The sequence below is a fragment of the Acomys russatus genome, chromosome 19, assembly GCF_903995435.1.
Source record: "Acomys russatus chromosome 19, mAcoRus1.1, whole genome shotgun sequence".
Classification (NCBI taxonomy): Eukaryota; Metazoa; Chordata; class Mammalia; order Rodentia; family Muridae; genus Acomys; species Acomys russatus.
The window spans coordinates 19,092,646-19,106,548 of NC_067155.1; the positions used below are offsets into that span (position 1 = coordinate 19,092,646).

General features: G+C 50.6%; 2 protein-coding genes across 2 annotated transcripts; one reads left to right on the forward strand and one right to left on the reverse strand.

The window, feature by feature from the left end:
- Positions 1-902: 902 nt before the first annotated feature.
- LOC127203267 (zinc finger protein 678-like) lies at positions 903-1,920 on the forward strand. The gene is made up of 2 exons (XM_051162058.1): positions 903-1,341; positions 1,522-1,920. Exons 1-2 carry the CDS (start codon positions 1,033-1,035, stop codon positions 1,918-1,920), a joined length of 708 nt encoding a protein of 235 aa, XP_051018015.1. The 5' UTR covers positions 903-1,032.
- A 4,931-nt stretch (positions 1,921-6,851) lies between these two features.
- LOC127203808 (zinc finger protein 345-like) lies at positions 6,852-13,359 on the reverse strand. Its single transcript, XM_051162686.1, has 4 exons — positions 13,351-13,359; positions 11,419-11,542; positions 10,808-10,900; positions 6,852-8,959 (listed from the first exon to the last, which is right to left on the reverse strand). The coding sequence occupies exons 1-4, from the start codon at positions 13,357-13,359 to the stop codon at positions 6,852-6,854; spliced, it is 2,334 nt and encodes a 777-aa protein (XP_051018643.1).
- Between the last annotated feature and the right edge of the window lie 544 nt (positions 13,360-13,903).

The following is a 13,903-nucleotide window of genomic DNA, read 5'->3' on the forward strand; positions in this document are numbered from 1 at the left end:
TTAAAAAGCGGCATCACTGGGCCGCATATTCATACTTTTGCCCGTTTGTTTTTCTTTTCTTTTCTGAGACAGGGTCTCTCTGTGTAGCCTTGGCTGTCCAGTCCTGGACTCGCTTTGTAGACCAGGCTGGCCTCGAACTCACAGTGATCCACCTGCGTCTGCCTCCCGAGTGCTGGGATTACAGGCGTGCGCCACCACCGCCCAGCTATAATTTTGCCATTATTGATCTCTTTTGCATTATAGTCTAAGATTTACTTATTGATATTGGATGCTTTATCTGTTTTTGGATAAACAATATGTATTTTGCTTTCAAACATAGATTTCAGTTCTAAGAACAAGAAGTCATTGGGAAAACCTAGCACGTATAAAGACCTCTTTAGAAAACACAGTCGTAAAGATTTATGTTTTGGAGTTGACCAGGGATTTGAAAATCAGTTTCAAACACATCAAAACCAACGATACTTCAAGCAGGTGAAACTCACCTCTGAAAAAATGCCCACTGTGAACCAAGGTGTAGTTTGCAATCACCAGAAACCTAATACAGGAGAGAAAGTGACTGTGTTGAAGTGTGAAGCCCTTAGCGCTGGACCAGACCGCACCCTGCCTCAGCTCGCTCGCCCTGGTAACACATCCCATGGAGACAGGGAATGCGGGGAGGCCTCTCCTCCTGAGTCCGCTCGCGCTCACTTCCCTCGAGCTCACCCAAGTAAGAAAACCCATCCAGGGAAGAAATCTGGAGAACCATTTGGCCTGCATTCCAGAACATCTGGTCTTGGGCGAATTCACACCGGTGGGACGTCTTACCACTGTAAGGAGTGTGGGAAAGCCTTTACTCTGAAATCGAACTTGGCTCGCCATCACAGAGTTCACACCGGGGAGCGGCCATATGCGTGCGATGAGTGTGGAAAAGCCTTTACCCAGCGGACGCATCTTACCTCTCATCAGAAAACTCATGTTGGAAAAAAAGCTTACGTGTGTGGAGTCTGTGGAAAGGCGTTCAAACGCAGCACAAGCCTGGCTAGTCATCAGACTATGCACTGTCGCGTTCACGCCGGCAAGAAGCGGTATGAATGTGCAGACTGTGGCAAGGCTTTTAGTTGGCACTCAAACCTTATTCGTCATAGGAAAGCTCACGCTGGAGAGAAACTTTTCAAATGTAAGGAATGTGGGGAGCATTTTACATTTTATTCACAACTTAGTGTACATAGACGAATTCACACTAATGAGAAGTCTTACCACTGTAAGGAGTGTGGGAAATCCTTTACTTTGAGATCGAACTTGGCTCGCCATCACAGAGTTCACACCGGGGAGCGGCCATATGCGTGCGATGAGTGTGGAAAAGCCTTTACCCAGCGAACACATCTTACCTCTCATGAGAAAACTCACACTGGAGAAAAAGCTTATATGTGTGGAGTCTGTGGAAAGGCGTTCAAACGCAGCACAAGCCTGGCTAGTCATCAGACTATGCACTGTCGTGCTAACGCCGGCAAGAAGCGGTATGAATGTGCAGACTGTGGCAAGGCTTTTAGTTGGCACTCAAACCTTATTCGTCATAAGAAAGCTCACGCTGGAGAGAAACCTTTTAAGTGCAAGGAATGTGGGGAGCATTTTACACTTTATTCACAACTTAGTGTACATAGACGATTTCACACTGGTGAGAAATCTTACCACTGTAAGGAGTGTGGGAAATCCTTTACTTTGAGATCGAACTTGGCTCGCCATCACAGAGTTCACACCGGGGAGCGGCCATATGCGTGCAATGAGTGTGGAAAAGCCTTTACCCAGCGGACGCATCTTACCTCTCATGAGAAAACTCACACTGGAGAAAAAGCTTTTCCATGTAAGGACTGTGGAAAAGCCTTTAGCCAAAAAGCGTGTCTTACTAAACATAAGAGAGTTCACAGTGGTGAGAGCCACTAAGAAGGCCAGAGCGTGCTGCTGGGCTCCCTGAAGACCACGGCTATGGCCACATCAGGAGACCCGTGTTGGTGTGGAATGATGGACATAGCAAAGTCTTTATCTATGGTGTGGATCGTACCCAACATTAGACTGTTCACATTAGTAGGAAGCCTAGAGTTTAAGGGGCATGGGAAAGCCTGCAGCTGGAGCTCATGGCTTTTTGGAGGGGGCCATTCGAGGCAGGGTCCCTTTTCCGTAGCCTAGAAAGGCATGCGCCACCACCTGCTGGACAGGAGATATTATCTGGACGGTACATTTCAAGGCAATATAAATATAGGAGTGTTAACCGCTGATAACTTATTTTCTAGAAAAACATTAAGGATTTTTCTCCCTACAACCTCAAAAGGCCAAAGAAATGGAAAAACATTTTAATATATAATTGGAAATCATGTCAAAGTAAATTAAGTTATACTGTAAAGGAATAGAAATTTTTATGTGAAAAAAAAATTTTATATGGCTGGGCAATGGTGGCGCCTTTAATCCCAGCCCTTGGGAGGCAGATGCAGGGGGATTGCTGAGTTCAAGGCCTGCAGTATGTCTGGAACCCCCACCCTGCCCCATTGCTAGGCGCCTCCAATGGTTGGGTTACAACTTTTTTTTTAAATTTATGTGCATTGGTGTGAGGGTGTCAGATCTTGGAGTTACAGACAGTTGTGAGCTGCCATGTGGGTGCTGGGAATTGAACCCAGGACCTTTGGAAGACCAGATGGTGCTCTTAGCCACTGAGCCAACTCTCCAGCCCCGGGTTCCAACTTTTTGTACTGTCTTGTTCTGGGTATATGAGCCCGATGTTTAAGGGAATGAAAGTAATATATTTGAAATTTACCTGGAATGTTAAAGCTTTTGTTTAAATAAATTTTATATGGTTAAATGTTATCTCTGTCATGGTTTATTAGCTTTAATGTGTATGGTTGTTTTCTCTGCATGTATGTACGTGGACCACATGTGTGCCTCTGCATGTGGGTACCTGGTGCCCACGGTGGCCACAAGTGCATATCAACCCAGTAACTGGACTTTCAGATTGTTAGCGGCTTCATGTCAAAAGCCAGCTTTGAACACACAGGGTTAAGCTGAGGTAGGAGGTAGAGTTGGCAAAAGAAGCCAAAAGCTGTTAGCTCCTGGCGTCTGAACTCAAGGCCAATACTATCTGTCACTGACAAGAAACTCTGAACTCCCTTTAACTCCTTAGGGGTCGGGGTGATGGATCCTGATGGGGGCTGGAGAGAAAGAGAGAAAGGAAAAAAGAAGCACAGGCACACACACACACACACACACACACACACACACACACACACACACGGCGGGTGAAGCAAAAGCGGGCTCCAGCAGATTCACACACACATACAATCAAGGCACATATTTGGTGCGTGGAGCAGAAGCTCTTACTCCCAACAGCCAACACTTTATTTTTTCTCTCAGCCTTTTTATTATATTTCCTAAAACAAAGTTCTTCTGTAAGACGAAAAATTACTTCATAACCATAAAAGCAATTACCACAAAATCAGACAAACTCGTTGTAGGAGAGGGAGTTATGGCAGCATTATTGATGACATGTTTTTCTCTTAAAACTTGCACCAAGAGCCGGGCGTGGTGGCGCACGCCTTTGATCCCAGCACTCGGGAGGCAGAGGCAGGTGGATCGCTGTGAATTCGAGGCCAGCCTGGTCTACAAAGTAAGTCCAGGACAGCCAGGGCTACACAGAGAAACCCTGTGTCAGGGAAAAAAAAAAAAAAAGACAAAAAAACCACACAGAAATACTATGTTTTCACTTTAATCCCTGCTGTGGGGATATGGGTGCTTTGCAGCAGCTGATGTGATTTGCCTCATACTCCAGGGCAGATGTGCTTTGGCCACCTGCAGACGGCCCTGCGACTGCGTGATGTTTGAAATCCTGGGAACTTTTCAGGGAGTATGTAAACGCTAGGGCTCTGGGGGGTGGGGTGGGAGGAGCGGCGGGGGGGGGGGGTTGGGGCGGCTCTGGGGAGGGGTGGGGCGGGTGTTGTTGGTCAAAGTTTGTTAAGTAGTTGTAAGGAAAGAAGAAACAAGAAGAAATTAGATATCCTGACAGCAAAAACCAAACTTGCCCCCAGGGAACTCAATGCCGCTGGATCTGCAGGAAGCCGTCTAACAATGGCATCACCCTCTCTCAGACCCCTGACCTTTTTTTTTTTGGTTTTTTGAGACCGGACTTGTTGGGAGCAGGGTAAGAGACAGGAACGGGGTGAATATGGTCAGAACACATTACATGCATGCATGAGAATACTTTAAACTATTAATTCCATGCCTTCTTGGAGTTGGATCCCCTCTCCAAGACAGGGTCTCTCTGTGTAGCCTTGGCTGCCCTGGACTCGCTCTGTAGACCAGGCTGGCCTCGAACTCACAGAGATCCGCTCGCCTCTGCCTCCCGAGTGCTGGGATTAAGGCGTGCGCCACCACCGCCCGGCTGGAACTGGTTCTTTTCTAAATTAAATGTATAGTTTCTTGGCTCTTATTCCGGGGGGCTGCTTTATTGCGTTTATGGTGTGTTTGTGTGCACATGTAGACTGGAAGACAAACTCCACTCTTGGTTGTTTTTTGAGACATGTACAGACACACAAACATCTATTACTGGACTGTCTCTGCCCAGCAGCCGCCCAAGTGACGACACAGACTTTCAATTAGTATGAAAGCTTGGCCTTGGCTTAGGCTTGTCCCCAATGAGCTCCTATTAAGTCAACCCGGTTATACCAATCTACGTTCTGCACCGCAGCGTGTGACGTCCCCTCAGTGCCAGCACCTGTTTCTTCCCCCATGTCTGATTCTTTCCCAGAGCTCCTCTGGCAAATGTCCCACCCTGACTCGCTACTTTGCTCTTTATGAAGGTGATGGAGGCAGGCGAGGCCTCGTTACAATACCAAAGTCCCGCCCTGTTCACAGCTCTGTCCTATAGAAATCAGGACGTGAATAACACAAAGACAACATTTACCCAGTGCGCCGGGGAGTGTCCCAGCAAACATCTGCATAAATTATCTTAGAAAATGGATCAGGCCCATATGAATGAGCACGGCTTTATTACAGCAAAGATGCAGGACAAAATTATCCCAAGCTGTAAAGTCCAAAGACGACGACGGATTCAGAAACGCACTTAAGTGTCCTATGTGCACTTTACTCACGGCTGCTTAACACGGGGTCCTGACGGCACCAAGCTCCGCTCCTGTGCCACAGGTAGTGCTGAACTACAGGCACATTCGCATTGTTCAGAATTGTCATCCACCCACAAGAAGGCATCAGCAAGTAGCTAGCTCACCTCTTTTGTGACCTTTTATTTACCTTTCAAATATAAGATGTTAAATAAGGGTCACCCTTTCTGTGAGGCTTTCTTTTTTTTTTTTTTGATTTTTCGAGACAGGGTTTCTCTGTGTAGCCTTGGCCATCCTGGACTCACTTTGTAGACCAGGCTGGCCTCGAACTCACAGCGATCCACCTGCCTCTGCCTCCCGAGTGCTGGGATTAAAGGCGTGCGCCACCACCGCCCGGCTCCCGTGGGGCTTTCTTTTCTCCTACGGTAAAGACACATAAATATATATTATGTATCTCCTGTGACCATAGTGGGACGTCTTTCTTTTTCCTTTGAGACACAGACTCAGGCTACATAGTTCAACTGGAACTTCTGAGTACTGGGATTAGAGCATAGGCCCCGATGCCTGGCTGTGCAGTGCTGGGAATCAGACTCAGGGCCTCACGCACGCCGGGCAAGCATGCTTACCAACTGAGCTACATCTCCAGCCCTCATAGAACTTAAAATGTAATTCTGAATTTAAAAAAAAAAAATTATTTTGTACTTTCTATGTTGTATTTATTAAAAAGCAAGCACTTCTAGGTTTGCCTAGAAAATAAGTGATCCACATATAAAAATCATGTTTCTCACATTTTACACACCTACATGTCACTGCAAGTACTCTAAAACAGAGCTGCATGCCACGTCTCCTATGAGGCATCCTTACAGCACATGAATAACAACCCACCAGCAACAGTTTTCCTGAATGAACAAAGATCACACCATCACTTTGGATGACTGGCGTTATTTTGCCAAAAGGTCTTCTTGGATTACATCTGAGGGGTTTTGGAAATCAACTCGATGAGTTAGAAATAAATTAGCCTTTCTTGGTTTTGTGTCACAGGATATAGTAGTGAAAAAAGTAAGCTCTTGGAAAAATGGCTTCTCGACCTATTTATCCTCATGGATTTCCGCTGGGTTTGCAGCGGAGAAACGAGAGCGCTCGTGCAGCACACGCAGGCTGTGTGTTACACACCTCACGGAAAGCGTGCGTGTCCAGTGGTTGACTCAAGTTTACACAGGAGCCAAATCACTTCTCTTACATTTACAGGGCTCTACGCCAGTACGAATTTCCTGTCATGTAAGAGGCCAGCGCAAGGCGAAGATTTCCCACACCCCTCGGGGAGCCACAGTTCCTCGCCAGTACACGCTGCCGAGCTGGGGATCTGAGAGGCGTTTGCACACTTTTAGCTTCCTCTGAGTGCTCCCTCCCACTAAGTATGGAGCCTCACCCCGTCCTCCCCACGTTCCTTGAGTTCAGCTTTCTCAGCGAGCATGACTTCATAGGTGCCCATTAAATTCTGAACCATCGAGAAAGGTCTCAGACCCATGCTCCTGTGTTCACAGTTTTCTCTCTTACGATTTTTCTCACTTTGGGCAAGATATGAACCCAGGAAAGTCTCCATATTGCTGACTTGTAGGTTTTGCCACCATGAACCAACTGACCTGGACAGAGGCGCGAGTTACAGCCCAAGGCTTCCCCCATCTCAGTCTTATGTTTCCTGTGGACGTACAACACATGGCGGTGCCGAGGAAGAGCCGAGACGCAGAGATAGCCTTTCCCAGGGTCTCTGCCTCAACTCGACTTCTCATCAGAACAAAGCCCCTGCCGCTGACTGAGCTGCGCCATGAGCAGAATCTTCCCGACGCTCCGCAGGTTGATGAGGCTGTTGACGAGCGTCAGCTCTCGCATGTTCAGCAGCATCTGACCGCCGAGCGAAGGCGGCTTGGCCGCGGCCCTGGGCGGCTCCGCGCTGTGAACCCTCTGGTGCTTGATGAGGTGCGACTGCTGGATGAAGGCCTTGCCGCACGCGCCGCACTCGTAGGGCCTCTCGCCCGTGTGGATCCTCTGGTGCCGGGCGAGGTCCGAGGCGGAGGCGAAGGCCTTCCAGCACTCCTGGCACTCGTAAGGCTTCTCGCCGGTGTGCAGGCGCTGGTGGCGCGTGAGCTCCGAGCTGTACCGAAAGGCCTTCGGGCATTCCTCACACTGGAAGCGTCTCTCCCGAGCGGGAGCTGCCTTACAAGGGTCGCTGTCGCCTGGAGGCCACCCGTCTTTCCGGTCGCACGCTGTCTTCGCGGTCTGAGACCCAGTAAGGCCCGGGCCGTGAAGGAAGGTCCCTCCGGAGTCCTTGCTGGCCCAGCGTTTGTCACCAGGGTCCGTCAGGGGTCGCGGGGTGGCTTCTAAGCCACAGCCGAGGGCCGTGTCCCCTCCGCTGAAGCCGTGCGACTTCTTACTGTGCACTTTCTGATGCTGAGTCAGGTGGGCGCCGCGCGTGAAGGCCTTGCCGCACTCCTGGCACACGTAGGGCTTGACGCCGGTGTGCACGCGCTGGTGCCGGCCGAGGTCTGACCTGCAGATGAAGCCCTTCCCGCACTCCTTGCACACGTAGGGCTTCTCGCCCGTGTGGATCTTCTGGTGCCGGGCGAGGTCCGAGGGGCACCGGAAGGACTTGTCGCAGTCCTTGCACTTACACAGCTTGTCCTCCCTGCTGTGCAGCTTCTTGAGGCCGCTGACGATGGAGCGCAGGCTGAACGCCTTGCCACACCCTTTGCACGCGTACATCTTCCTGGCGGCGGCGTGAGCGGTCTGGTGCCGAGCGAGGAGCCCCGCGTCCGGGAAGGGCGCCTCCCCGTTCTCCTTGTCCTCGAAGAACGTCTCCCCGAGGTGCAGCAGCTGCCGCTGCGTGTGGCCCAGGGCGGAGCTGAAGGAGCTCTTGCACTCCTTGCACCTGTGCGGCGGCCTGTCCCCCGTGTGCACCTTCGCGTGCTGGCTCAGCTGCGACCCGCACGTGAAGGCCTTGCCGCACTCCTTGCACACGTAGGGCTTCTCCCCGGTGTGCGTCCGCTGGTGCTTGATGAGGTGCGACTGCTGGATGAAGGCCTTGCCGCACTCGCCGCACTCGTACGGCTTCTCGCCCGTGTGGATCCGCGCGTGGCGCGTCAGGTCCGAGCCGCAGCTGAAGGCCTTGCCGCACTCGGCGCACGGGTACGGCTTCTCCCCGGTGTGCGTGCGCACGTGCCGGGTCAGGTCCGAGCTGTAGTTAAAGTACTTGCCGCACTCCTTACACGCGTACGACTTCTCCCCGGTGTGCACGCGGAGGTGGACGCTGAGGAGCGAGTGGAAGCGAAAGGCTTTCCCGCACTCCTTGCATTGAAAGGGCTTCTCCCCGGTGTGAATCCTCCTGTGGCCGGCCAGGCTGGAACGGAAGCTGAAAGCCTTGCCGCACTCGTCACACCGAAACGTCTTCTTGCCGGCGTGAGCCGCGCGGTGCCGAGTCAGCTTTGAACCCGGGGGAAAACTCCTCCCGCATTTCGCGTCTTCCCCGAATTTATCTTCTGCGCGGATGAACTGAGGTTGGGTGGGGTCCGGGGAAAAACCGGAGGATTTTTCGGATTTGAGTTCAATCGCTTTCTCTCCTATAGTCAGTCCTGGGCACTGATTAAAAGCTGTGAGCAGACTGAGAAAGGGCGACTTCCCGCAGGTGAGCGTCGTTGGGTTACAGCGCCCCTCTTGGGTCGCACTCTGTGTTCCAGCCCGACCTTTGCTTTCCCAGTCAGCTCCGGGACATGAACTTTCAAGACTGTGGCCTGAGCCGGCTTCCATCGCCTCCCAGCGGGACGGCTGACTTGCACACATGCGATTTTTTGGCAGGACTTTCTTCAGCTGCCACCTAGAATCCATATCTGAAAGGTAAGAGTGTTTTATTATCCACAAAGAAAACCGAGTGCCCTCAAAAGCAAATGTTAAGGGAAATTGCACAAGGAGTGAATGTCTTTAAAAAATGAAATAAAACAAACAAGGAAACCTGAAATCTGGACAATACTGAAAAGGACAAAAACAAAAACCCAGAAATTTCAGAGAGCTAAAAAACAAAAAGGCAAGAGAGGGAGGTTGCTTACAACAGACTAAGATTTTACAAACCCAGGGGCTGAGAAACACAAATGGATACCCCAGTAACAACGACTACAAAGCCACAAGGATGGAACAGCCACAAGGATGGAACAGCCACAACGATGTAACAGTCACAAGGATGGAACAGCCACAAGGATGGAACAGCCACAACGATGGAACAGTCACAAGCAGGTAACAGCCACAAGGATTAACTACAGTGTAACAAGCTCACAAGCTCTGCTTCCTTCCTTTCCACTGCCCTGTTAATGACTACACTGGCTGCTTCCTTTGTGGCTTTTAAGAATTTACGCGTTTATTTTATGCATATGACTGTCTGCCTGCTGGTATGTCTATATATTCTGTGTGTGCTTGTACCTAAGGAGACCGGAAATGCCGGAGACCCCCTAGGACTGGAGTCGGGCAGCTGTGAGGCACCATGTGGACACTAGAAATCAAACCTGGGTCCGCTTTAAGAGCAGCCAGTGCTTTTAACCACCGAACCATCTTTTCAGCTCCTACATGGCTTTTTGTACATAGAAGACAAAAATCATACCGACGCTGGCTCAGTCAAAGGCAAATTACTTTTTAAATTATTTTTTTTATTACCATCCTTATTAATTATATGTGTAGAGAAAGAGAGACAGGCAGACTGAGTCCACACATGCCAGTGGACATATGACAGTCACTGTATGTCTCTGTGTGTCTGTCTGTCTGTCTGTGGGTATGCACATACCACGGCAGACACGGAAGTTGTACTACAACTTTGAGAAGCTGGTTCTTGTCTCTGACGTGGCTCTCAAGGACGAACTCAGGCCCTCGGAAGCACCTTTACCTCAGAAGAACGTAAGGAAGAAGCAAGCTCAGCCGTCCTGTGGGTCCTGGTACAATACATTCCACCTGGCCGTGGGTGTGCTCAGCGACTGACAAAGGCCTTCCTCGCCGGGAGGCGGATGCCGGGCTCGTCTCTGCTGTGCTGGCTCCTGGAGGGCGCTCTGTGGCCACAAGCCCTTTGCAGGCGGTTTCTCCTAAGTAGCCCAATCTGGTTTTTACTAATTATTCTGACTTCTAGCCACCAGCCGACCCCTTATATAACACCTTCTGCCTGTGCTCCTATCACAGAAAAGGCTACAAGGCTCACAGCACTAGTAAGTCAGAGTGACATTAGAACACTAGTAAGTGTGGGTTAAAAGAACACCCTAATGCGTTCAGGAAACACACAGGAAGGAGAAAGAAGCTGAGTAATTCACGAAGGCTGCCTGTGGCTGCAGCGCAGAGCAAGAAGGAAAAGTTAAAGCAAGCTAAAATGCGTTACAAAGTCTTGGACCATGGCAACATTTATAGAAACCTAAAAGGGAAAAGGTGAAGTCAGAGCCAGTGACAGGGAGGCATTTGACTTGGGCCACTCATGACGCCGTGAGCACAGGGGCGGGGCTGGGGGGTGGAGGGGGCTGGGGGTTGGGAGGTCTGTGCTTTGAGTCGCATGGGGGACAAGGAAGCTGACAGAGCTGAGAGTGGACTTCAGACTGAAGGAAATGCAAGCGAGCCTTTGTGAAAGGCCATTCATTCGCCAAGGAGCGGCTGTCCTGACCAGTGTATGACGGGTGCTGCCCACTCGCTGACAGCCCGGGGCCTTCACTCACCAGCGCAAAACCTTGTCTCGCTGCCCCAATCGACGGACACATCTTGCTCTTTCTCCGTCTCGGGGAACGTACGTGGCTGATAAATGCAAACTCCTGCATGTAAGACAAATTACGGAAGGTGACCACTTGGGGAGGAACGCTACGTGTTTCATGTGGTGCCTTGGTAACAAAGGATGAGTGACAATGGCAGGAGGGCAAGGGAAAAACATAAAGCATTTTGGGAGGATGAGGAGGAGGGAATCCCCAATGATGACTATTTTTGCAAAAACCACAAGCCAATTTTCCAGAAGAATCCTCCAATGTTCGCGTCTGGTTTTTGGTTTTGGTTTTGGTTTTTTTGTTTGTTTGTTTGTTTGTTTTATTTTTGGTTTTTCGAGACAGACAGGGTCTCTCTGTGTAGCCTTGGCTGTCCTGGACTCGCTTTGTAGACCAGGCTGGCCTCGAACTCACAGCGATCCTCCTGCCTCTGCCTCCCGAGTGCTGGGATTAAAGGTGTGTGCACCACCACCTGGCTAACATTCGGTTTCTTTGTTTGTTTGTTTGTTTTGTTTTGTTTAAGTGTCCCTAATTGACAGTAAAGAACCCATGGGTTTCTGGGGATTGAGCCTCACCGACTGCCACCAGGTGGCTGTAGTTTTCCAGCATCACGTCTTGGTACAGACTCCGCTGCTCTGGGGTCAGGCACTGCCACTCCTCCTCAGAGAAGTCCACAGCCACGTCGCTGAACGTCATCACCTGCCAGAGGACAAACCCGATGTCAAGGGTAACCAGTAAACAGACGTCTCAGCTGGAAGGAAGAAGGGCGGAGCCGCGAACGCGATGCATGCCGAGCAAAAACCAGAGTTGGCGGTTTGCAGTGTGGGAGAAAGGGACATGGAACTACGTGTGACAAATGGAGGTGAGTGCTCTGGGGACTGGTGAGGCGGCTCAGGGATCGAGAGCTCGCTGCTATTCTAGAGAGACCTGGACTCAGCTCCGAGCGCCCGTCCGTCCCGAGCGCCCGTCCGACCCGAGCATCCGTCCTCCCACACGCCCTTCCAGCCTCCACTGGCCCCCACACACATACACACTAAAAACTAAAATATAAAACCGAATGACTAGCCAGGCGTGGTGGCGCACGCCTTTAATCCCAGCACTCGGGAGGCAGAGGCAGGCGGATCACTGTGAGTTCGAGGCCAGCCTGGTCTACAAAGTGAGTCCAGGATGGCCAAGGCTACACAGAGAAACCCTGTCTCGAAAAAACCAAAAAAAAAAAAAAAAAAAAAAAAAACGAATGACTGCTTGGTCACAACATCCTTACTGGCTTCATATAAGGAACACCAGGACAAGAGGATGGCAGGCCAGAAAAGACACCTGTTCGAAGTCCCTAACTCCTGATATACGAAAAACACAAGAAAATGTGGTCATTTTATGGACTGTTGATTTTGTTGTTTGTTCTTTTTGGGTTTTTTGTTTGTTTTGTTTTGTTTTGTTTTTTGGAGAGACAGGATTTTCTCTGTGTAGCCTTGGTTATCCTGGACTCACTTTGTAGAGCAGGCTGGCGTTGAACTCACAGCGATCCCCCTGCCTCTGCCTCCAGAGTGCTGGGATGAAAGGCGTGCGCCACCACCACTTCTGCCTTGTTATTTGTTCTTTTAGTGGAAGGTACTTTTAGTTGAATTTTTCATCAGTTTAAATTTAAGGAATTCTTGCCGGGCGTGGTGGCACAGGCCTGTAATCCCAGCATTCAGGAGGCAGAGGCAGGCAGATCGCTGTTAGTTCGAGGCCAGCCTGGTCTACAAAGTGAGTCCAGGACAGCCAAGGCTACACAGAGAAACCCTGTCTCGAAAAACAAAAACAAAAAACAAACAAACAAAAAATTTAAGGAATTCTTTAGAGATGTAGTCCCAAAATAAACACTGTTTTCCCTGAGTGGAACGTTTTGGTCCCTGTAAGCAAGGCATTCGGCTGACTTCTTGCCCACCCCAGGGCTCTGTGTGCTCAGTGTTCCCACTAGAACCTGTAAATGCATCGAGAGAGGCGCGCACTGAAACAGCCCCGGAACAGCACTGAGTCCCATCCTCACTGACCGAAGGCTCCAGACTGTATGGAGAGCAAGTGAAAAGCGCCCAGTCTCTTCTCAACACCTCTATTTAAAGTGACACTGTCTGGGCCTGACATGGTGGCGCACGCCTTTAACTCCAGCACTCGGGAGGCAGAGGCAGGCGGATTGCTGTGAGTTCGAGGCCAGCCTGGTCTACAAAGTGAGTCCAGGACAGCCAAGGCTACACAGAGAGACCCTGTCTCAAAAAAACAAAAAAGTGACACATCGTACAGAGATGTTTTCCTCCCGACTAGATGCTTTCAGGTTTATACCACAGGACTGCCATGTGGGGGAACGGTGGGACGGTTAGCTGAGGAGAGCGCGCCCTGCAGGGACCGCCCGACGCTGCTGCACAGCGCCACTGACCGCCTGGGAGTGACCTGCGTACATGGCTGCAGAACAAGCACAAGGAGAATTTCTACGGGGGGAATTAGTTACTTCTGAGACGATGCAAACTCACGTGGGCCATGGTGCAAACACTCCCGAGAGAGCCCGGTCGTCCTGTTCTTCACTCCTACCTTGATGACGCTGAGTCCTGAGGAAACAGAACACGGAAGAGAAGCATGAGGCGCCTGGCTTCCCACAGACCACGGAAATGGACAGATAAAAAGGCCACGCGGAGCTGGGTGTGGTGGTGGCGCACGCCTTTAATGCCAGCACTTGACAGGCAGAGGCAGGGGGATCGCTGTGAGTTCGAGGCCAGCCTGGTCTACAAAGCGAGTCCAGGACAGCCAGGGCTACACAGAGAGACCCTGTCTCGAAAAATCCTAAAAATAAAAAAAAAAAGAGGCCACGCGGGTGTGGTGGCATTCGGGAGGCTGAGGCAGGCGGATTTCTGAGTTTGAGGTCAGCCTGGTCTACACAGAGAAAGCCTGTCTCAATAAAGGAACAAATAAGGGCTGGAGAGACGGCTCAGAGGTTAAGAGCACTGTCTGCTCTTCCAGAGGTCCTGAGTTCAATTCCCAGCAACCACATGGTGGCTCACAGCCATCTATAGTGAGATCTGGCGCCCT

Coding starts and splice junctions, on each gene's coding strand:
- LOC127203808 (XM_051162686.1), bottom strand. Junction 10,901..11,418: donor CAGCCACCTGGTGGCAGTCG/GTGAGGCTCAAT, acceptor TCTTACATGCAG/GAGTTTGCATTTATCAGCCA. Junction 8,960..10,807: donor CGAGACAAGGTTTTGCGCTG/GTGAGTGAAGGC, acceptor CTTACCTTTCAG/ATATGGATTCTAGGTGGCAG.
- LOC127203267 (XM_051162058.1), top strand. CDS start 1,033: ATGCACTGTCGCGTTCACGCCGGCAAGAAGCGGTATGAATGTGCAGAC. Junction 1,342..1,521: donor CGTGCGATGAGTGTGGAAAA/GCCTTTACCCAG, acceptor GACTGTGGCAAG/GCTTTTAGTTGGCACTCAAA.